This window comes from Peromyscus eremicus, chromosome 1 (assembly GCF_949786415.1).
Source record: "Peromyscus eremicus chromosome 1, PerEre_H2_v1, whole genome shotgun sequence".
NCBI lineage: Eukaryota > Metazoa > Chordata > Mammalia > Rodentia > Cricetidae > Peromyscus > Peromyscus eremicus.
Window position 1 is genome coordinate 146,825,082 of NC_081416.1, and position 25,048 is coordinate 146,850,129.

At 47.2% G+C, this 25,048-nt stretch overlaps 1 protein-coding gene across 2 annotated transcripts in view; it reads right to left on the minus strand.

Annotated features, from left to right (window-relative positions):
* The window catches only part of Ptpn5 (protein tyrosine phosphatase non-receptor type 5), a 42,829-nt gene that overhangs the window by 14,811 nt on the left and 2,970 nt on the right, over window positions 1-25,048 (minus strand). For both annotated transcript variants that reach the window (XM_059253342.1, XM_059253343.1), the window contains exon 2: window positions 22,112-22,188. In XM_059253342.1, coding sequence (XP_059109325.1) covers window positions 22,112-22,188 — 77 coding nt within the window. The remainder of the gene's footprint in view (window positions 1-22,111; window positions 22,189-25,048) is intronic.

Genomic DNA, 25,048 nt, shown 5'->3' on the forward strand with positions numbered 1-25,048 from the left:
CCACCTGGTAACAACTGATTAACCATAGAATGCCCCAATGCCGGAGATGGTCAAAAGTACTAAGTCAGGATGTTTGAAGTACTATCTGGTAGCAATCGATTAATCACAGAATGCCCCAATGCCGGGGGTAGTCTGTAAAGTTTGACAAACAGCCAGTTAAAACTACAAAGTAAGATAACATAGAAATTCTGAAAAGCCCCTGAAACTTGAGTCAATTACAATTGTACCTGTACTAGCGCCCCTAAATGATATAACCTTATGGTTTTTGCCTTTAAAACCTGAGCTTGCAGAGGGGTGGGTACTTCCTCCAGCCTCCACTGCGTTGGATGGCTTGACAAGGGCCCTGCCGCACAGCTTGAACTGCTTCAATAAACCTTGCTTTTGCATTTCGGTGAGTTCGTGTCTCTGGTGGTCTCTTTGGGGGTCTCGCACCCAGGGCACAACAGGTGTGAGCTGCTTGACCTGGGTGCTGGGAACTAAACCTGAGTCCTCTGCAAGAGCAGCAAGTAATCTTAACCACAGAGCCATTGCCCCCTCCCCCCCAGTCTTTCTCTTCTTTAAAAGAAACATTATTTGTTGAGAGTGGGCCCTGTGCGAGTGCCCTGGCCAAAGGCTGACTTCCCAGGCAGAGTCTCTCTTGTTTCCATTGCTGTGCTGCAGCTGTTACCAGCTGGTTCTTTTTCCTGTTTCTTTCTCGCACCTCCCCTTAGAAATGCCGGGATTACATATGCGAGATACCACATTCAGCTTTTCTATGTGGGTTCTGGGATTTGAACTCGGGCTGCCAGGCTCACACTCACCCTTTTGGCTCCATTTTCTTTTTCTTTCTTTCCTTCTGTGCACCACCCCCAATCTGGAGTGCTGTGATTACAGGTGAGCACCGTCATACTTAGTTTGTGTGGTGCTGGGGATCAAGCCCCGTGCAAGCAAGACGACCGCTTTACCAATTGAGCTACATCTTCAGCCCACCCCTGGTTTCTTGACTGAGCTTTACAGAGCCCCTACATCCTGTCAGGTGCAGCACAGGCTGTCACCGAGTACTCCGAGTGCCTCTGCCTGTGCCTCCAGTGTCCCAGTCCTGATTCCCTTGAGACTATCCAGAAGCAGTTCCCACCTCTAATGTGCTGGCTTAGCTCTGAGCCTCTTGTTACGGTGTGGGGAACCAGGAACAGCTGATTCCAGATGTTAGAGATTTCCACCCAAAATCAGCTCAGTATACCACCAAAAAGAAAGAGCCTGACCAAATGGATGTGTATCGCTGGACAGGACAGTTGGGAAGGGGCTGTCCACGCATCACTATGCATGTGGGGCTGTGGACTTGCTTTCTGGTTGGGTGATAACAGAAGCAGGTGAGGCCAACACAGCTGTACACATGTTCAGTCACTCACTCAACATTTACTGAGCCTCACACCAGGCTTAGATTGGCACCGTTATGCAAGAAGCCTGGGTCTTGGAGAAGCCTTGTCAAAAACCACAGCCCCCTTGCTGACTGCTGCGGTGTGTGTGTGTGTGTGGGGCAGATAGTCCCCTGATGATGTGTTTTAGCCACATCCCTGTAGCTCCCCAGGTGAGCCGATGCTGTACTTTGCCTATTATTCCCTCTACCTCAAACATCCCTCCAACACCCTGCCCCACCCACCTCTGTATATATCACCGAGGAAACCCCTATTCATCTTGCCGTTGTCAGTCTCACGTCACTGGAACTAGGTTCTTCCCCATTCCTCATGTCACTCCTTCATGCTTCCATCCACAGCAAGATACCCCGACATGGCTCTGTTCTGAATGCTGGCATACGCTAATTCACTTGTTGTTCACAGTATCCCCAGAAAGCTGGCACTGCCATCACTCCCCCCATTTTACAAAGGGGAGATGAGGGGCAGAAGGCTAAGAGGTTGTGTTTTTTTTGCCCCCAAGGTGGCCTACTTGGTAAGTGGAAGAGGTGGGTTCAGTCTGAGGCAGTCTCATGGGCCTCTGGATATACTACACTCACTGTGGTTTGTAGAATGTCACTGTCTCAATTCACCCATTAGTCCCGGAAGGCGGATTGGTATCAGTGCGATTTCTGTGATTGTCTATAGCGTGCAGCACATGTTTGTTGGTATGTAGGTTTTGATACATATTGACTGGGCGAGTGCCTGATGGACAAATGATACTATTTTACCCTGTTCCTTTGGTTTATTTGTATGTTTGAGACAAGTGTAGCTTTGGCTGACCTCGAACTCAGAGATCTGCCTGCCTCTGTCTCTCAAGTGCTGGGATTAAAGGCGTGTGCCACCCTGCCTGGCTCCTCCTCCTCCTCTTCTTTTATTCAACAGTGATGGGGAAGATATGTACTTTGCAAAGATGCTATGAAGACTTTAGATACTGCAGATAAAACCCTGTATGATTCCTGACACTTCGCAGGCGTCTGATCTTGCTTGCACAGGTGAGGTACTGTCTTAAAAGGAAGGAGGAGGGCGGGTCACCATGGCAGGCACACAGCTAGTGAGCACTAAGTTCAGCTTGATGCTGGGTGAGAGGAAAAGCTGCCGCTAGAAGCTGGACTGTGTAGGAAGCCAGTTTGCACCTGTGTAGGGGTGTGGATTTCTCAGGGGTAAGGCCCCCCTGCACACATTGACAGGTGACATCATGTAGGGATGGGTGGAAGGATGCAGGCCAGGGCCACTGGCTCCTCTGCCTCAGTGTCAGCTGCAGATCTCCAGCCACTTCTTCTCTTCCCTGGGCATCTCCTTATGTATACACACAGGGACTCGAACTGGAATTTTGTTCTTGTCTGCTTCTAGCCTCAGAAGGTAAACTCAGTAGGTAATCTGTTGAGCTCACGTAGATTGGGATTTTGTTGCTTTCTTTTGAAAATTATAGGTTGTGTCTAACCTACACTGTGGCTTATCTGTACTCATTTTGATACTGAATATTTTTCCCCTCCCAAAGTTTTGAATCAAATTTGTGCTTCAGGAAGATGGGTGACATTTATCCTGTGGCTTTGCCCTCAGGGTTACATGTGCTCCAGTCTGAGAAGGATGAAGCTTGCCTGCAATAAAGTATCATGCAACCATTGTATTGTGATTCTGTGGATGAATATTTAATAACATGGAAAGAAAGTTTAGAAATTTGGAGTGTGAAAGGCAAGGTTATGGCACAGTATGAGCTTATTGGCTCTAACATTTAAGAAAGATAGAAATGTGCTGAGGAGAAGATGGAGCATGGTAAAGATAAAGATGACATGGTAGTATAAACAAGCTGGTAGCGTGGTGATCTGACACACAGTAAGTGTTTAATAAATGTGTGTGCTAAACGGAAAGAAAACAAGTCAGGTGTTAACAACAGCTTTTATTTATTTATTGAGAAAGGGTATCACTGTACAACCCTGCTGGCCTAGAACTCTCTAAGTAGACTAGGCTGGCCTTGAACTCACAGAGATTCATTTGCCTCTGTCTCCCAAGTGCTTAGATTAAAGCCATGTGCCACCATGTCAGTCATGGTGGGGAGGGATGGTGAGAGGAGAGGTGATTTTATTTATATATCTTAAGTTCCCTGTAATATATTATATATACATATATTCACTATATATACTTGTTATATATATATATATATCAATAAAGATATTCTTAAAAAGAGATAAAAGCTCTGAGTTCATGTGTTATGAATCCTGGTTGGTACTCTCAAGTTTCTGGCCCTGACTCCACCTGTCACACTTAGGGGCCTAAGATATAGAGGTTGACAGTGCTGTGAGAGTGGCCCAGCATAACAGCCACTCAGAAGGCAAGCCAGCCCCTCCGAGACCCTGTGCTTGCATATGAGAGATGACAGATGAGCTGCATGGATATGATGGGGGTGAGAGGGGAGCACAGGCTGACAGGGCCCTGAATCAAGGTCTCAGAGACAAAGGTGGGTACTTTACACAATTTTTTTTTGAGATGGGGTCTCCTGTATTACAGACTGCCTGCAAACTTACCATGTAGCTGAGGATAAACTTGAACTTCTGAGTGCTGGGATGATAGACGTGCACCCCTGCACCTGATTTTATATGGTGACAGGGACCAAGCCCAGGTCTTTGTGCACACTCTAGGCAGGCCTTCTGACAACTGAGCTATATAGCTCTAGCCCAAGGCACTGCATTTAAAGAAAAAATCTCTGAGGTTCTCATGAACCAAATGATGGAATTTATCAGATGCCAGGCAGATATACACCTTTAAGAGCTGAGTTTATTTAAAATCATTTTCTGAGGCCAGCTAGATGACTCAGTGGGTTAAGGTCTTTGACACATAATAATTCTGGTGACCCGAATTTGATCCCTGGAACCCACATAAAGGTGGAAGAAGAGCATCAATTTGATAAAGTTGTCCTCTGATCTCCACATGTGCCATAGCATGTGTGACCCTCTCAATATCACACACACACACACACACACACACACACACACACACACACACACACTAATGATAATAATGATAATATGAAAATTTAAAAAATTGGGGACCAGAAATGTAGTGGGCAGCTGTTCCAGCTTTGGCCTTGAAACACTGCCCCTAGGTGACTGCCACACCTGCCTATGACCTGCCCCTGGGGCGTGGCTGAGAGGGAGCCCCTTAAAGACTCGAGGTGTGTACATGCTTGCCCCTTCTGGATACCTCATAGTCCTGGAAGCTGGATGGTACCTCATTTCTCTCGGATCCTGTAAACAACCCCTATTGGCTGTAAGTTATCCCAGAAATAAACCTCTCTTGATTACCCGATAAATTATGTGGAACTGCCTCATTAATTACAGTTATACAGAAAGATGGCTCAGTGACTAAGAGCACTTGCTACTCTTTCAAGAGGACCAGAGTCCAGTTCCCAGCACCTGCATTAGGAGGCTCACAACTACCTTTAATTCTAGCTGCAGGGGGATCTGATACCTACTTCTGGCCTCTGCAGGCACCATATGAATGAATGTTAATACACACACACACACACACACACACACACACACACATGCACACGCGCATAAAATAAAAAATAAAATCTTATTCAGGCAATGGTGGCACACATCTTTAATCCCAGCACTTAGGAGGCAAAAGCAGGTGGATCTCTATGAGTTCAAGGCGAGTCTGGTGGTCTACAAAGCAAATTCCAGGACAGCCAGACCTGTTATACAGAGAAACCCTTTCTTGAAAAACCAAAACCAAAACCAAAACCAAACAAAAAGCAAAAACAAAACAAAAACCCAGAAACTTTTTATAATTAAAAACTAGATTAATGGGAGCTGGAGAGATGGCTCAGCAGTTAAGAGCACTGGCTACTTCTCTAGAGGACCTGGGTTTAACTCCCAGCACCCACATAGTGCTCACAACTGTCCAGATGGATCCAGTTCCAAGGATCCATCGTACCAGGCATACATGTGGTGCATATATCTGTGCATGCAGGCAAAATATCCATATAAATAAAATAAAATAAAATAAATAAATCTTAAAAAATTATTTTCTAGACAGAAATTAGGGATTTTTTAAAATCAGGTTAGAGACACTGTCAAACACACACCATATTATTCATATAATCTGGAGGGGCTTCTGTGGACCTCCAGTTAAGAAGCCCTGATCTCCAGGGCTGGGCAGTGGGGATCTCCGATAGGAAGTGGTAGGAATCACACACAGGGAGAACTGTGCCGGGATCACATGCCTGACTTTAGCCTCTGCTCACTTGTGTGTGTGACTCTAGTGTACGTTTATTTACCGCCAAGTACACAACGAGCACTGGGATTACAAGGATTTGCTTCCCTGCCGTTCAGTAAGGATTTGTGTGAGCGTACTTTGCCAAGCACTCGGCCAGGCTCTGGGAATTGAGCAGTGAACAAGCAATCCAGCCTGTGAAGGTGCCAGAGTCCTGAACCATTAGTCCTCTTACCTTTGGTCCTTCTTTTAGAGATGATGCCACTTCTTTTTATTTATTTATTTATTTATTTATTTATTTATTTATTTATTTATTTACTTATTTATTTATTTATTTATTTATTTATTTCCTGAGACAGGTTTCTCTGTGTAGTTCTGGCTGTCCCAAAACTCACTTTGTAGATCAGACAGGCCTTGAAATCACAGAGATCCGCCTGCCTCTGCCTCCAAAGTGCTGGGATCAAAGGTGTGCGCCACCACCCAGCTAATGATGCCTCTTATTTTTGCCTTAACCTGCCTTTCACTCACTGTCATGTTCTCACTGGGCTGCTGGCTGTACAATTCCCAAAGTAGTTGCGTTGGCCTCTCTACGGCAGCGTCATCCTTAGACCCATTTGTTGGTGAGAGGCAGATACTTGTATCGAGGGTTAGCTCTTCAGTAGTTCACAGTAAGGTAGCTGCTTTGCCACGCATGAACACCCCCTGCCACCCCCCACTTCCCCGCACAGAGGCTGCTTGCTTACAATCGATTTCATTGGAGGCTCTTGCTAGGCTTGCCTCTTGAGTGAGGTGTAAGGGATTTTTTCCAGGTGAGGAAATGTAGGCTTCAAGAAGCTAAACACATCTTTTCCCAAGTAAATGCAGACCTGAGATTTGAATCCTGGGCTTCCTGACACCAAGGGATGGTTTCTTTTTTGCTGTATGATTTCTTAGGAAAGGGTTGCTATAGCACAGGCAGGAAGGATAGGGAAACCCTGGAGACTGAAGAGGGAGTGATATGTATGTGGGAACCTTGAGCTCTAAACAGCTGTCCTGGGCTGTTGGTGCAGCTTTTGCACCTGACATCTGGCAGATGGATCCTGGGATGTTGAGTGGTGGTGAGGGAGAGGAAGAGTGACTGAGAGCCGGGATCAGTAACCTAGGCCAAAACTCCTGAGATTCTGGGTAAAGCGTGGAAGCAAACAGTCTTCAGAAGTCATCTGGAGCATGTGAGGACACGCTGATTCCTCTCTTGTACCCCAGCTCTCAAATCACACCATTCAGCCTTGCAGTTCCTCTGCCTGGGGGCTGGTTGGAGCTCCAGAACCACAGAGGCTCCCCAGTGACTCATCCGCCTGCTCTCAGCATCAGCCCACCATAACTGGAGCTGAAGCCTGGCTCAGCCTGTTCCTGTTTATGTGAGGAGGGAGACTGTCCCATTCAGCTTTTCTTCTTTCTCAAGAGTGGCCAAGAGTGACCTCCCAGCTAAGTCTACCAGTCACAGGAGACCATGCCCACCTGAGCATGGCACTTAGTCCTGTCCAGGCTTCCAAAGCCATTGACTGTCAGAGACTGAGAATTTGAGGTAAGGATATCGGCTCAGCCTGATGATTTCTTTAAAAAGACTGAGGGACAACGTGGGAACAAGGCTTGCCCAAGGTCAACAGGTAGCCAGTGTCAGAGCATGGGGGTTGGCTGCTATCCCAAGCATTACGAGCAAACAGATCCCCCTCCCCTCACCCCCAAGACAGCATCTCTTATAGTCAGTCCATGCTGGCCTTGAACTCTTCATGTAGCCAAGGAAGATCTTCAACTCCTGACCTTCCTGCCCCCAATTCCAGAGCTTTGTGAGTATCGATTCTTAACCCTCCTAACAACCCAGGAGATGGAGTCACTCACGCATGTGTGCATGCGTGCATGTGTGTGTGTGTGTGTGTGTGTGTGTGTGTGTGTGTGTGTGTGTGTGTATGTATGCTCTCACATATGCCAGTAGGCCAGCAGGGTTCTAGGAACACCAGGAATCCTGGTGAAAAAAAAATTCTGGCTCTTCTCTGCAAAGGCAATGGGCAGTAGATGTAGCTTTCTGGGAATGTGAACTGGCTCCCCACCACACCTCTACCCCATCAGTCCTGCTAGCCAGTGAACACCAAGATGGAGAGATCCACAGAAGGTTCAGCAGAATGACCAGAGCCTGGGGAAGGAACAAGTCAATCCCGGACAGCTGGCTGATGATGTGACCTGCATCTTGTGTGTGTGTGCATTGCACACAGAGGCCAGAGGTCGACCTGGGGTGTCTCTCAGGTACTCACTGTCTACTTTGTTTTTTGAGGCACAGTCTCACAGATTAGTCTAGACTGGCTGGCTCTGTGAATCCTCCTGTCTCCGTCTCCTAGGAGAGGGTGGTGGTGGATTACAAGCTCGTGATGCTATACTTCTTAAATTTGTTTTTGTGGATGCTCGGGATCCCAACTCAGGTCTCTGTCCTTACATGACAAACACTTCCCTGAGTGAGCCATCTTCTCAGCCCCAACACCCACAGCTTATTCATCTTCCTACTTCTTCAGGAGGATGCAGTAGCATAAGAAAGCTGGTTTTGGCACGAGAAGGTTCTGGACAAGGATGCAGGTGCTCACCATTCTCAGCCCCAGTGACTTGGGTAAGGTGTGAAACCTCTCTGTGGTTGTTTGAACTAGAGTAAATCCCTCAACAGTCCTTTTGTCAATAGGTGGAGTCTGTGCCCCCATCCCAGGCAGAAGGGATGTCACATACAGGATTGCCAGGCTGGGAAAGGGAAGCCCACGTAATGTTTGCTGGCTTCTTGTGTGAGATTTGGCTTCCTGGTGGAGAGAGACTTCAGTGACCTCTTTACAAGCACTGACTCAGTCAGTCCTTGAATGACTGCATGATGGAGGTGACAGGACCGTTCTTTTACAGTTTGGAAAACAGAAAGACATTCGAGAGAAAAATGACTTGTCCAAAGCTATCACCATGGGTTGAAGGGTCAGGACACAGCCTCAGGAGGCCTGGTGCCAACATCTGTCCCCTCATCCTGTCTCTGTTACCTATCCTAGACTGCCGCTGCTGCTTTTGCCTCCTCTCCATGACACAGAGGGCAGGGTGGGGCCAGGCCCCTGCAGCTAAGCACAGTCGACCACACTCAGTGGGTGGGTTTTCTGGTTAGGGAGACTCTGAAAGTAGCACTAGAGCCAAGGCAGTGGGGAGGGCTTTGGCAGTCAAGGGCACCCACTGCTTAGTCTATAGTGGGCATTGAGCTGACTACTGCTCACAGACACTGGAGAGTCTACTCTCTGGAAGGGGGCCTGATTGGAGATTGCATGGAAACTCAAGGTAGGCAGACCTCCAGAGAACTTGAAGTAGTACTAAGGACCAGTCTGTCTTCTGGGCAGGCAGCTTTTTGTAGTGGCCAGAAGTCCAAAGATGTAGAGTCCTACAGATTGAGGTTTGAGGTCTAGCTTTGCCATTTACTACATGTGACCCTGGATAAACACTGTGGCTAAGTGACAATCTGAATGAACCCAGTTCTCTTCTATAAAACAGATGAGTAAATACTGTCTCATAGGACTTTTAGAATACCATGAGCTAAAATCACATAAATGCTTAGCCCGGTGCCTAGTAGATCATGAATGCTCAATAAACGGTAGCCAGAGGTAAGAGATGAGGTGGGCGAGAGGTGGGGTGGGGAGGCAGGCAGCGGTAAGAACCTCCTTTTCATGTGCCAGCTGAGCTTCCAGGAGGACAATGAGCACCCCACCTGGATGTGGGCTGGGGCTTCGAGACTGCTGGCTGAGAACTGGGGTCAGTGGGTAGGTAGAATGGGCATGGACTGAGGGTGAGGAAACAGTGAGGCTTTGTTCTGTCAGTTAATTAAATCCAGAATGCTAACACGCTTTCAAAACAAAATGCAACTCAAGTACGCTTTGGACGGGATATAATGGAACGGTTCTGTGAGAAACTGCAGACAGCCTTGCAGCTGCTCACAAAGGCTGAGCACTCTGTGCTTCTCTGCAGTGGAAGCTCCAAAGTGCGAGGGTGAAAAGCGTCAAGGAGACTCTATGGGTGCATCCTCTGGCCCAGCCACCACACTGAGAACCAAAGGAACAGACATCAGAGACCCTCAGGAGCCCTCAGTGCCTCAGACCTAAGCACAAAGACACACAGAGAATGAGAGTTTCTCCTTTCACCTTCTTGTTTCTCTGACAAGGAAATGGAGATCCAGACAATAAGAGTCTTTTTGTTTTATTTTTGAGACAGGGTCCCTGATAGCCTAAGGCTGGCCTTGAACTCAATATACTGCTGAGAATGACCTTGATCTCCTGATCCTCCAGTCTTTATCTCCTGGGTGCTGGGATTACAGGTGTGCACCGAGACACCCTGGTGTAGAGGTTCCTCCCTAAATTTTCTCATTAGCTCCCTCTCATGAATGAGCCAGCAAAGAGGCTTCACAAACATTGTATGGGGGGTATCCTACTGGGGCCTAGGCCCAAGGCAGTGGCAAGCCAAGTCCTAGCTTGAAATTCTTTAGCAGTTTCTGCTAAATGACCTCAGAAGTCGAAGACAGCCCAGATGGCAGGAGAGGAATAAGAGCAATCCAAGCTGCACCCCTCCCCCACCCCAGACAGCTGGGTTGACAAATCCCCAGGAACCGCCACCATCAGATGGCAGACTCATTTTCCACATTCTCCAGGTGGTAGGTCCTGAGGGCTCTGTGTCAGGCTTGTGACCCTGGGTGTTCCATTGCCTCTCTAGGCCTTCCTCGAATTTAAAGAGCAGGTCTTTAAGGGCCTGTCTAGCTTTTAAGACCCTTCCGCTTAAAAAGGAATCCTGAGCCTGCTGCTTAGCTTAATTCAATGGCTTCTCTTTGATCTTAGGATAAAGAACAAAAGTCCTGGCCACGGCCAGTAGGGAAGGTCCAGTAGGCTCTGGCTCCTGCACATCTCCTTAGGCTCTACCGGGACTCCTGCCTCCAGGTTCTCTGCTGGAACTGCTTTGAAACCAGAGGGTGTGCTCCGAGGTGCAAAGCTCAAGGAAATTTTGACACAGTCCATGAGTATTCCAGTTTGCTTTCTACCGCTGCGATAAACACCACGCCCCAAAGCAACCTGAGGAGGAAAGGGCTTATTTCATCTCACAGCTTGCAGTCCTTTATGGAGGGAAGCCAAGGCAGGAACCTGGAGGCAGAAGCTGAGGCAGGTTTTTCAGGCATTGTGTGGGGTCATTCTGACCGACAGACACTGGCTTATTGCTTCTTATTGGCTTGCTCCTGTGGCTCACTCTCTTTGCATTTTTATGCAGCTAGGACCACCTGCCTTGGGGTGGCACCACCCCTGGTGGGCTGGGCCCTCCCACAATAGTCATTGATCAAACTGCCCTACAGACTTGCCTACGGGCAATCTGATGGAGGCAATCTTTCAACTGAGGTTTCCTCTTCTCAGATGACCCTGAGCTTGTGTCAAGTTGACAAAAAAAAATCTTACCATCTTACTGAGGGAGGAGTAAGCCCATATTTCTCTCCTGTTTTATTGATGGGAGGAGGTACAGCTGCATGCCCATTGCCAAGGGAGGAGAAAGGTCAAATGTTCAGGGACATAAAGAGAGCATTTGCATCCATTAGGAGCAAAATATCAAGATACATATGGCATCATGGTGGTGGAGCTTAGACTCACTTAGAATACCGAGTACCAAAACCGAGATGAGTACTTGACTTAGGATGGAGTTACTGCCTGAGAAACTCACTACGAGTTGAAAATACCCTAAGTAGATAGGCATTTACTCCCCCTAACCTACTGAACAGCAGGCTTAGCAGTAAGGCAAACTCAGTTATTTACCCTTGGTGATCTGACTGACTTGGTTCGCTGTTGGAGTAGCATACTTTATGTTGCTAGCATGAGAGAAGATCAAAATTTGAAGTTCTGTTTCTACTGCCTCACCTTCACCTTCAAGTAAAAAAAACCCCAAACTTTTAATTCCAATCATTGTAAGTCAGGGACCACCTATAAAATATACACCACTAAAATATAGAATATGAAATATTGACATTATTCAGTAAGGGCAGGGACAAGAATGAGCATTAAACACACAAATTATGTATAGAGGGGCACAGCAGAGAGAACAGGAAGCAAGTTCAAGAAGCCAGCCTGGGGCCTCATGTGGGCCACTGAAGATGCACTGACGGCAGACACCGAGAAGTGTGGCCGACAGTGACAATACCCTCTTGGCTTCTAAGGACACCAGAAACCAAACCACTGAACTAGAAATTTGTCCAGTGTCTGAAGAGAAAGACAGAACAGAAGTCTAGGGCCCTTTGTTCTTGCTCCTGAAAGAGCTGGAGAGCACTCTGCTTGGGAATCGGCATCTCCCAGTAGGAAAGACTCATGGCTTCAGTTGTGGCATAGCTGATTGTCAAGGAGCCTTTGAACCTCCCCTTCCCTGAGTGGGCTCACCAATGTGACCTCTGAGTCATTTTCCATGTTTTGTGGTCATCTGTCTCTACAGAGGTCCCCACAGGACTAATCAGCTCTCATTAGGATTCGTGGGTTTGGGTCAATCCCAGGTTTGGGGTCTGCCAACAGAGCAAGCAGGGGGAAGAGTGTCCCCACTACCTACAGTTGCTGTTTAATTAGTATTTTGGAATGCACCATCCTTTTGTGTAAAAATGCCTTTAGAAAGTGCAGAGAGTCCGATTTCCATAAGAGAATAAAGAAAAACCAAGTCTTTCACAGTCCACCGCTCGAGGAAGGCACTGGTTTCATATTGATGTCCTACTTGTCCTGTCTTTCTCTTTTAGTAAATGGGCTTTCCCCCCTACAGTTCCTTAGCACATCCTAAGACTATGTCTCTTTGGATTATGAGGATTTAACTATGTTAAAAGACAGACATTTTATATTAAAATTTTAAGACTGATGATACACCAGCCCTTATTTCCAACTACATAGAACTTAACTTACAAGTTGAGCATTGAAAGATGCTAAGAGGAAAGCACACTGAAATAGCCTAGTGTGTTGAAAAGCAAGCTGGATGGAGGGTGATAGCTATGCTAAGCGTTATTAAAAGCTTTTTAAATTTAATTATTCAACTTTTAAGCAATACAGTAGACATCCCCCAAGGTGGCCCTCAATGATCCTGCCTCCTGGTACTCACAACCTTTTGCAGTCTCTCCCACATGGCAGCCATGGGAGGCTCTGTGGCCAAAAGCACACACCAGAAGTGAAGGCATATCGCTTCTAAGATTAGGTTAGAAGGGACTGTAACTTCATCTGGGGAGCCTCCTCCTCTCTGGAGTCACTCACACTGGGGGAAGCAGCTTCCTGACTGGGTAGCTGTGGAGAGGTCTGCTTGGAGAGGAACTGAGACAAACAGGCTGCAGGGATATGGGGCATGTTAACAACCTGTGGGTGAACTTCGATAAAGTAGATGTTCAGCCTTAGGCAAGTTTCGAGATTTTCGTACAACGGCCAACATTTTGAGATGTTCTGAGAGGCTGGGCCAGAACTGTAAGCCCTGGGCTCCTGAATTAAAAACACAGTACGTTAACAAACGTCTGAAGCTATAAAGCTTTTGGTAACTAACTGTGCAACAGAACTTGTCTAACACGAGCAGCTTTATTCCTTTCTCAGACAACAGACCCCACAACAGGCTGGACTCACATTTATTATGGTAGGCTTGAGAGGCTGGGCATGCCTACGGTGGGCCTTCCTGCTGGGTGTGGGCTGCGCATGTTGGCAGAAGGTGGACCTGCATTGGGTGGACATACGGAGCACGTTCCAAATGGCCTTGTTTGTGGTGGAGAAGTCGTCTTTTAAAAATTATTTTTTAAATTAATTTTTTTGAGTGTATGTTTGTCATGGCATGTGTGTGGAAGTCAGAGGACACCACCTTGCAGAGTGGGTCTCTCTTTCTACCATGTAGTTCCCAGAGATTGTACTTAGGTCATGAGATTTGGCAACAGGCATCTTTATCTGACAATCTATCTTGCTGGCCCAAAAATGGTCTGTATTAAGCAAGGTGATAGTTGACTGGAATTTGGCAAAAAGACCATCTTTCTTAACAGTCACAGGCAGCAACAGCCTGAGCGGGGCTGACAGACACTTAGAGTTGTGCAATGATTATTCAGGATCCCAGACTTTAAAAGGAAGAGCTCAGATTCATATCCAGGCCCGAATCCAACAATTAGAAAATAAATAGACAAATGAATAGACTCTAGTTTACAAGCTCCATGCACATACCAGCTTACTGTGGCCTCACAACTGCTATGTGAAGACTAATTCCCCGTCTCCCAGTGCAGGAGAGTGACCTGAGGGCTGGAATAGCATGGGGGCTTGTCCTAGTCTAGCCACGAGAGTGATGCTCACCACCAGGCACACGTGCTCAGCACTGTCGTTGCACCAGGAAAACGGCTCTTGGTCTGGATTCGTATTTGAAGGGCTCTTACCTACTCTTTCACTAGGCATCCTTCTCAGAGGTGAGGAACAGATAGAGCCATGAAGACGATTCTCAGTTTATACACAAATCCAAAGGTTCTCTGTGCCGACTGGCCTGAGCCTGGTTGTTCAGAATGATGTTCTCTTTTCTTGTTTTCTGATGCCCAACACAGCGCTGTGTGCATTTCTAGTTTGCAGAAGAGATCAGATGTGTGGGTCAGAGTGCCCCTGCACATAAGTGCATGTGAAAATCCTTGCAGTGGATGGAGCCTGATAGACTAGTACTGGCTTTCTCCAAACTTTGTATCTTGATGCAGAATGCCAAGGAGTCACAATTCTAGCCTGGCTTAACTAATAAGTATGAACCTGGTTTTCATACTCCTTATAGATGAATATTTGTCCATGTAGAAGGACAGAACATACCTAATTTCAAAATTCATTGGCTCTATTTCCAACTTTAAACTCTTTTGATGTAGTATACAGTGGCCTTGCAAATGTTGGGGAGGAGCCTGCACACAGCCATGCTCTTTGCAAGTAGGGAGAAGAGCCAAAGACTTAAGATATGTACAGGTGAGTAGCTGAAATAAGGAAAGGCTTGGAAAAACAGTGGGACATGAAATGGGAGAAAGGAATAGATATTTGGGAAAGGAATGCATATAAGAGGAGCAGAGAAGCTGATAAAGGATGTTATAGTAGATGAGAGTGGTGTAGATTCCTAGTGTCCCATGAAGAGGTGCCATGTTTCTTCCTCTTCTTGAATCTGGGCTGAGACTGTGGCTAGCTTTGATCAATAAATCAAAATAATACTATAGTTCCTTTTCTGAGGCTTAGGAAATCTGAAGCTTCTGTTTCCACCTCTTAGAAGGTCAGGAGTCAGTTGCTACATGAGAAGTCTAACATACTTATGACTACCATGCTGTGAGGTAGCCCAGGCTAACTAAAGAGAGAGCAGAGCCACACGGCAGGGACTGAGGCACCAGATGCATAAGAAAAGCTCTCATGGCCATTGTTTCCCAGGCCTTTAAACAGGTCAACACAGCCTGGTGGATGATCTCAGCTGACACAGAACAGAAGAACACCCTGCCTGATCCTGTAGTTCATGAGCAGGTAAGACAGTCCCTGTTTGAAGCCACTGAGTTTTGAGACAGTTTATAAGGAAGTAATAGCTAACTAAAACAGACACTGAGATCTGAGAAGAATGAATGAGCTAGAGTAAAGGAGGATGTTAAAGGGACACATTTTAAGAAGGTCATAAAGAACATATTGAGAGCTAGGGTGGCTTGACACTGGACAGAACAAAGGAAAAGGGGATCATCTGTCCCCACATATCTTGGGGATGTGATGAGTTCTCATCTCTCTCAATGGGCTTTGGCATCAACCTTTATAGAGGCAGGAGCTGCAGAGACTCTCTCTTTAGTGTCCCTGGACATCCAGACACCTCCCTATACTGTCACAGCTGTGTCCACCTCAGTGAAGGAAAATGGACAGAGATTCTCTTCCCACCAGCTGGCCCCTTTCCTACCTGACTTTGTAAGCAGACAATACTCCTGTCTGAGGCTGGGTTAGCTCTGTGAGATCTCGGGCCTGTGGTGGAGAGCATGGAAGAGATAAAGCTACATTGCTGAAGAACTGGCCAGAACTTGACACCTGAGCCCTGGAGCAGGCTCATAAAAATGCAAGAATTTCTCCATACTCTGGAATGACCACCGTCATTATCAGCTACCACTGACTGAGCACGGTGCAATAAACACTTTCAATCTATTAGCTCATTATCATGGCCTCTGTGAAGATCTTACATCATGATCTATAGTTTAAAGAATAGAATTTTGAGGTCAAAACAGATGATTTACCTGAGGCCATGGTGCCAGTTAGTGACAGAGCTGAAACATGAACCCAGGTCTATCTACCTCCCCACTGCTTCTAGGCCCAGCTACATGGGGTTTCTGATCGCATTTCTGTCATGGTGTCAGAGACTAGTTAAATTCTACCATTGCTGACTAGTGGATACCTGACCAAGGCCTCTTCCCAAAATGTTACTCTATTAGTGTCTTAGCACATCCTAATAGTGTTTTGTCACTCTATAATGGTCTAAAGACTCAAATCATTAGTCAGTGTAAACATCTCTAAATGCATTAGTAGTCCTAAATGAAAACAGAAGCATCAATCTAGTAAAGAAATAAAACCCAGTAGAATGGGGGCTATAGCTCAGTGCTTGCCAAGTGTGCACATACACTGTGAGTTCTAGCCCCAGGAAAAGAGAAAGACATTCAGAATGTGTGCTGTGCTTGTGAACAGACATAATAGCACCTCAGCCATATGACACATCTAGTCTGCCTCCTCTCTGCTTGTCCACTTGGGCTCCTGTACCTGCTCCCAGGCCAGTTAGAACCAGTACTAGGCACCAGACTTGGATGCTCAGCGAGGACAGGGTTTAGCAGATAGAAGCTAAGTTTCCTTTTGAGGTTACCTCTCTCCTTACAACGCTTGATAGAGAGCCTGAAGACATGAGTGGGGGACCTACTCATCCTTTAGGATGCTTGCAGGAGCCTTTCCTGATTCTTGAAGTTAGGGCTGTATATAGGCCTTCCCTAGTGTCCTGTGTTCTCTGAGAGCAGAGGGAGTACATCTGCTTTGCTTAGCACTATATCACTAATCTGGGACATGTCGGGATGGAGTGGATGCTCTGTAAATTTGAGTTGATCAAAGGGCATTTTCAACAGTCCATTGGCTTCTAGCACAAAGCCTCTTAAGTGGCATGATGGAAATGCAGTGAAAGCTATGACGCCTTCTGCTGATCACAGGGGGGTCAATGCAGGCTTAGGATAACCAAGCCTTCATTAGTACAGGCCTGCATCTATCTCCTTTATTCCATAAAGCAGCATCCAGGATAAGCAATTGCTTCTTGTTGAGACTGAGACCTCATGCCTGGCTCAGGAGAATCCACTGAACACTAGTGAGCCTACATACAGAGCACTGTATCTAGTGCTGGGCTGGGACCTGCCTTCAACATATCAAAATTGAAGATGGAAGTAGGGTTCAGAGCCATTAGCCCAAGAAGTCATCTCTGTTCTTACCAAAAGGACAAGTTCTAGGCCTTCAGTGCACACTTGAAACCTTGTATGAATCCAGTTGAACATCACACACTTAACCCTCAGGGTTCCCAGGACTATCATGACTCTAGTCAGCTATAAAGGGCCTCTGGAGTACCCCGGTCTCCAGAGCATTGGCATTCCTAGACATGGACTTGCATTTCCTCTCATTTAGCCCCACCATTCTTATAGGGCAATAATTCACAAGGCCCAGGAGAGGTGCCCATGCACCCACCTGGTGTCCATGCTCTCTTCTCAAGCAGTACTCTAATAATGACGACTTCAGAATTCCCTTTTACCACAACATGATGCCTGCAAGGTTTTTCCCCCAGGAGCATCTTTCTGAGGTTACATACAGATTGGGGTGAACTGTGGACCATGACTGATTATACAGAGTGATGTGCCCACATGCACACATGCAAGGGTCCTTGCAGTACAAGATTAAACATGAGGTGGTATTCCATTAAAGTCCTCACTGATGATCTGGCCCCAGTTCCTGCACATCTCAGGAGGCAGCCTGCCCATGAGTCTGCCCATTGGAGACACTGAAAGCAAGACTTAACGATGTCACTCTATTGCACGGCCTGGCCATCACTGGCACCAGTGTTCTCTACCTTCCGTGTATTCTAAGGAAGCTCTTGGATTTGAGGCGAGGCCCATACCACTGCTAGCTGGGGGAAGGAACAGAGGCCCTAGCAGTGTTCTTTGCTTTCATGCAAATGTGAACACCTACGCTCCAAAGAGCAGGGAGTGTGGATTTGAATGTGCCGATGTGTTTGGATGATTGCAAAGCAAGTAAAGTGAGCATGCAAGGGGAGTGGAAAAAAAGAGAGTGACCACGTGAAAAGGAATGTGTGAATGAGGGGAAAGAAAAGAAGTCTGCATATGCATGGAGCGGAGAAGGCATCCAAGTCTACACCAAGTGCCTACCATTGGTTCCTGAAACCAAGAGTGGCTAAGTGCCAGTGAAAGGACAGGGAATGTAGAAGGAAGGAAGGGTGCTTTCTAATGTTTGTGCATGTGTATGAGATCAGGGTGCAGTCCCAGGAAAGACCTAAAGAGAGTAAGAGAGCTGGTGTGTCTTTTAGTTGCCAGAGAGCTTGTATGGTGGATGAAGGCTGATGGAGCTGCAGAGCCGAGCGAGCTGAGCATGCAAGAGGAAGAAGACATGCAGGTGTGTGTCCTCTGGTGGTGCGTGTCCACCCCCACAGGGCCCTGTGAGTCTGAGGCAGGCCACGTGCTTGGGTGACTGTGTGGGCATGTGCATGTGTGTACGTGAGCATGCGGCTGTGTCAAATGAGAACAAACACAAGTGTGTGAGCAAACGTGGGAGTACCCTGGAGGGTGTGAGCAGCCTACCCGCTTTGAAGGCAGCTGCGGGCTTCCTGGGTTACTGGTGATGTCTAAAGACATCTTCACTCTAGGAAGCATTATCTAAGAGGTCTATATGACCTGCCTGATGCTGGCTCAGGTCCGGGTGACCGAGTCTTTGAGTGTTGGCCATGTCAATCTACTCTGAAGTTTGTGTGGGAATGAATGAGTCATCCTGGCATGGCTGGCCCTCGTTCTGCCTGTGTCTTGCCCAGCAGGGAAGACAGTAGGGAGGGAGAGAAACTACTTAGGGCTGTATTCTTATACCATTATTATCATTATGCAATTGCTCACAGTGTCTATGGGCTCTTCTAGAGGCCCAGCACCCCAGTGCTCTTGGCCTCTATACATCCATTTGTTTTATGTCCAAGTTTCCATTTAGGTCAGCAGATCTGGATGACCAGTCTTGGTGGCAATCTGCTGCACACCAAGCTCAGGGCCACACAGTCACAATACGAAACTACCTTCCAGTCCTTCCCCACCTCCCTCTGCTTTGCTTTCATCTTTTTCTATGGTCTTCCCTGCGGTTTGCCAAATGACGCCCCCTCCTCATTTGTTGCCTGTCTTCCCTTCACAGTGAATGCTTATGTAGCACTACTGTGTGCTAAGCTCTGCTCTCAGCTCTCCATTATGTATGGCGCTGAAGACTAATCTTGACACTTTATAGATAGCAGATCCAGGGAGGTGAAATCAGCATCTCACTGATTAGTGACTGAGTCAGGCTAAGCCTCGAGGCCCCACTTTTTTTTCTCTTTAAATTAATTTAATGTGTATGGGTGTTTGTTTGCATATATGTCTATGCACCACATGCATGCAATATTCATGGAGCAACTGGAGTTACAGACGATTTATGGGTGCTGAGAATTGAACCTGGACCCCCTGGAAGAACAGCCCATGCTCTTACAAGGTGAGCCATCTCTCCAGGCTTGAAAACCCACTCTTAATACATAATATAGTGCTGTGGGGTAGGCACTCTCTCAGTTTGGTTTTCTAGTGGATCTCTTGAACCTACAACAGTGTCAGTCACATGTAGGTGCTCAGTTAATGGTGAATAACGAAGACATGGCCAAATAAATGGTGGGCATGGAGGACACAGAAGTGAGACAGAGAGGGGCTTGCCTTAAAGAGCTCATGGTCACAAAATAAATAATTATTGCAATACCATATCTGCCTGGCATCATGGGTGTCTAGGGGGCATATATCCTCTTGGCCCTTGGCGGACAGGGCTTTCCAGAAGAAGCAGGACACAGAGGGAGACAGGCACAGTGACATTGCCCGGCTCCTCTCTGAGGACAAACACACCTTCACTCTTTCTCCCTCTACAGACAACACTGACTCTATGGAGACAATGGAGGTAAGAACAGGGTGGTGGTGAGGTCACCGGCTCAGGAGTGGCTGGGCCAGGCCTTCCCTTGCCTAACATCATCCAGCTAAGGGAATTTGGGAAGGAAGTTCAACTTCCCTGGGCCTTGGTCCTGTCATCTGTAAGATGGGGGCAGTAAATGATACCAACTTCCTGAGTATTGCATAAGGCAGGCAATGTGCCAAGCTTCAATGGAGATGACTAATCTCCTCTTCCATTCGACATTGTCTGCTGGCTCTGGGGGAGGAGAGTTAGAATTAAACATATTGTGCTTCTTACTGTAACCTCTCTGCTGTGGCTTTGTCCCATTTTCCAGAATTGGCTCAGCTCAGAGCTTGTCTGTGAACCTTCAACTAAGGTAGGGACTATGTTCCATCTACCACTATATCCCCAGCACCCAGTACAGTATCTGAGACATGGTAGGTACTCAATAAATGGACTTGCTGAACAAATGATTGGTTACATTTATTTACTTCCCCAGGACCTTTGTGAAGATGAATATTCATGTTGCTGTTATTTCCCTTTTCAGATGATGGACTGGAGACAGGTCTAGCAAGGGTAAATGACTTGCCCATAAACACACAGCCTGGAAATAGCACAGTCAGACTCAAATGCCAAGCCCCATGCTCTTTCCTCCACACCATGCTCCTCCCTGGGTTCCTATACATTATGTCCTACTTTCTGTGGATATTTTCTAGCCGGTGGGGCCATCTCTGATTGTAGAATCATCTCCGAATTCTATGACTCATATCTGAATCACAGAAGTGTTTAATAGTTGAAAGAGACTTTGATGTCACTGAGACCCTCCCACCCACTGTGGAAATTTCCTCTCCATTGCTTCTCTTCCAATACTTGAATGCCTCCAGTGATGGAACACTCATTTCCCTCCTCTGGAATCATCAGTTCTATGACTGGACCACTGTGAGAGTCAGAAAGTAAGTTCTTCATCCCGTGGGCCCAGGTCTTTATGTCTATGTGTCGGGCTTACGTCATACTCCTAAAATATGCAGGATAGAATATGCAGGATAGATCTGCTGTGCCCCAGCATACAGGGGTCCTTCAGATACTCAGCTTTCATAACCTTTGGAGAATTCCTTCTTTCCAACTAGCTGCTTGTGGTCCCTGCCAGGCTGCCTCCTATGAGTTGCATTCATCCCCCCACCAGCAAAACCAGGGGATCACGGTGTGCAATGGTGCCCCTAGTGGACAAGAGAGAACTGCACCAAGGGCTCAGGCTGCTGGAGGAGCCAGGGAGCTGGGGAAGGGTGGGCAGTGGATGCTGTAATTGCTTATTTTGAAGTCACTGCTTCAGAGCCGCATCTATTTGTTTTCAATGCCAATCTTAAATGTCACATGGAGACGGCACTTTCAAAGCTTCTTACCTAGCATGATGGCAAGGTTTCTCAGACACTACAGGTTTGAGGCTTCGAAGTTAGAATTCAAAAGGCTATTTTTAAAACAAACATTTGGGTGGGGGATATGAAAACGTAGGCTATGCTACAAAGGTATGGCAAATTCTCAAATGTTTTACCTGCCTTTATTTTGTAATATTGCTGCCATGGACACTCGCTATAAGAAAAATAATTAAAACATATAAAAAGAAGATAAAACCCCTTTCACTGTCTTCTCCACTCTATTCCTTTTAGTGCAGCTTGTTTTGACCAGGATCATGGGCTCCAACTGGTGGGCCATGCTGCCACTCTGTGGGCACAGTGCCCTGGCCGTCTCCATGGTGACAGCCATGGCAGGGGTTCAGGCAGGCAGACTCCCACATCTGTGGTCACCTGGACTCCAGCTGCATGTTCTGACTCTCAGCCAGGCTTCTCTGCAGGACTGACAGGCCACTCTGCATGCTGCTTGGCCACCCTCAGCTCCGACCATATCACCTGGTTTAGATTTCCTCTGTTGCTTCCGAGGCTTGCACTGACACATTCCCGGTCAGCTGCTCTCTCTCCATGCTAAGCTCCCTTGTCTGCTTTCTTCCTCTCTGCCTCCAAGCACACCTTCAGATGTCTGCTCTTCCTCCCAGAGCAGACAGAACTGCCCTAAATGACCCTGGGACAGAAAGACACCGAGGGTTTGAGAAACCAATCCCCAACTAGACAGAGAGACAGACCTCAGAACAGCGAGTTCACAGGCAACCAGACTTCTAGTTCTGTGTCAATGGGTACCCTCTTTCTCCAATCTGAGTTCTTGGGTCTTAGGAGTGCTGAGGACACTTACCCAACAGCCTCTCACTGCAGCACATGTCCAGGGCCCCTCCCTCGGAGTCATCAGCAGCCTGGTTCTCTCTCTCACTCCTGCAGTGGGAGAGAAATTTTTGTCAGGGGATGCTAGTGGTCTAGGATCAAGAGCCCCAGCAAAGACGAAAAGCTGTCTCCCTCAGTATTCCTTGAATTAGCTCCACCTCATCAAGGGACCCAAGGGAAAGAGCAGCCTCTTATGGCATCAAGCTGCAGAGGAGAGGCAGGGTTTTGTAGGTGTTTTCCATATATCATCACTACCATCACCACCACCACCACCACCACCACCACCACCACCACCACCATCACCACCACCACCACCACCACCTCCACCTCCATGACGAAAGACTGGCTCACCTTCTTGAGACTCTGAAACAGAGTCCTCACCATGACCCCATGAAATGGGGCTTGTTAAACAAGGCTTAGGAGGTTTATGTGACTTGTCCAAGGTCTCATCAGAGTGAAGCTGGGTTTGAAGTTACTCTGGAGAACTCCAAGCTAATGTTCTTATTGCTATGCCATTCTGTTTTCTAGTTCCTTTGTTAGTGATGATGATGATAATGATGATGTATATATGTGCGGGTTTGTGCTATAGAGAGGAACTGGAGTTCCGGGTGGTTGTGAGTCACTATGTGGGTGCTGAGAATTGAAACCTGGTTCTCTGCAAGAACAACAAGTGCTCTTAACTACCAAGCTACCTACCCAACACCCAGAAAACCCTCTTTCTAGCCCATCAGGGTACATAATAGACTGCCCTATGGTCTAGTTTTCTTTCTTCACACAGTGAATTGGAATAAGCTTGCTGGAAATCAATTAGATCCCAGAAAGTATCTTCAGACTCAACAAACCTGGAGGGCAGAACACCATGATGCTCACAGGATCCCCTGCTCTGCCAATGGCCTGCAATGCAGGTGTGAGGCCCAATGGTCCTGGCTCTCCTTCATGCCTGACTCTTGGCAGTTGTGGGCTGGATCAGGGCTGAACACGCAAGCCAGGCTGTGCCTATCAGAGATCATCCCTTCATGTCTACTGTGCATTCTAGGACTCTGGGATCTGTGCTTCCATGGTTGATTCATGGCTGTGGCCATGCCCTGAGAGAAGGATTGCAGAGGACTGGAGCCTCAGAGCTCCTTAGCCCTTTCTGTGCTAAGTCTCTTGATGGAGAGCGCATCCATTAAGACTGTGAGACGGCCAAGGTTTTCTCACTAGGTCCCCACATCTTAGTTTAGCCAGTAGAAGTGGCAGCTGAACAACCTTTAATGCAGACTCACTAGCACAAACTCGAAGTCCAGAAGGTCAGTAGCCTCTGCTCACCAGTCCTGCAACGCGGACCCTCATCCATCCTACAGCCTGTTTTAGGACCATTACAGATTTCAATAATAAGGGCAGATAGGCCAGGATAAGGCTGACTCTTCCCATTCTGGTGTTTTCCACTCTCAACTTGCATTGTCTTGTTTTATTTTCCCCCCTCACTCTAACTGGCAGCATTTCTGAGAATCCCAGTTCTAGGGACCAGATGTCTCAGAAACAGAGGGACACTACCTTCAAGGTATCCCTGCCTGTAAGTGTGCTCTTTACCTAATGGTTTTGGGCATCCATTCAGGCCGACTTGAATGGATGCCCAAGACCATCAAAAACACTCCCCAACACAGTGCCAAAGTCTATCACTTACATAGGTTGTGAAGTTTCCAAACTGCACACAGTATGGGGCAGCCTTGAGCTAGAACCAGCTCTTCAAAATTCAAATTCACCACATAACTTGCTGTGGAAAAATACTCCACAGCATCCCAAGTCACTAAGAACAGAGACAAACATCCCTTAATGCAGTTAACTAGATTATTTCTCCTTCAGCATTGCCTTCTGTCCCTCCTGCCCTGACCGCTACTCGGGTTGCTTTGGACAGGCTCTTTCCTTTAAATGCCTCTGCACTCACATTTCTTTGCCTGGATAGGACATTCATCTCCACTTGCTGGGACTTTTTATTCAGCACTCAACACAGTTAGGAAGCCCATTTTAATTGAGGCCATTGCTGGACCAACATCATTGTCAGCCGTTAGGGTGTAGGCTGCAAAAGGTCAATGACCACGCTTTTAATTCTATAACTTTAGCTTGCATCTTCAAGGTACGGCCCAGTGCCTGGCCCATAGAAGGAGGCTCAAGCCGGGCGGTGGTGGCGGCACACGCCTTTAATCCCAGCACTCGGGAGGCAGAGGCACACGGATCTTTGTGAGTTCGAGGCCAGCCTGGTCTACAGAGCGAGATCCAGGAAAGACGCAAAGCTACACAGAGAAACCCTGTCTCGAAAAACCAAAAAAAAAAAAAAAAAAAAAAAAAAGGAGGCTCAATAGATAAAGAACTTTAGAATAAGTGAGTGCCATTGCAATGTGCTTCAGAAAACATCAGCTACCTCAAGCAGCCACCATCGGAGCCACTTTATGGGTGGGTCTTTTTGAGCCACCTGGAACCGTCCTCAACAGCAGCCAGGGAATCATGGGTCTCTAAGACCTTTCATTCCGCAGAAGAGGGCACTGAAGCAGGTTGAATTAAAAATGGGAGCCATACGGACTGGGTTTGAGAACAGTCTCTCAATCCTGAACTTGCTTTACTATAAGAGCACCCCTTGATGGAGGATACCCCAAGACAGCGGCCCGTGATGTAGGGCAGAAAGGTAATCAAGGTATCTGGAAGGAGACCCACATGTGACTCACACCTGCTTTTCACACCCCAGCCACATTCAGAATAGCTCAGCGCTGCATGTGTGCAGTGGACTCTATAAATAAGCTTCCTAGAAAATGACTAATTTCATAATCAGAAGAGCAGAAAGAGTAGCACCCCAGCACTGTGGAGGAAAATGGAGCAAGATGTGGTTCTGCCCTGCTGTGGACTCCAGCCCCGACTCCTTCTCATAGCTGTGTGT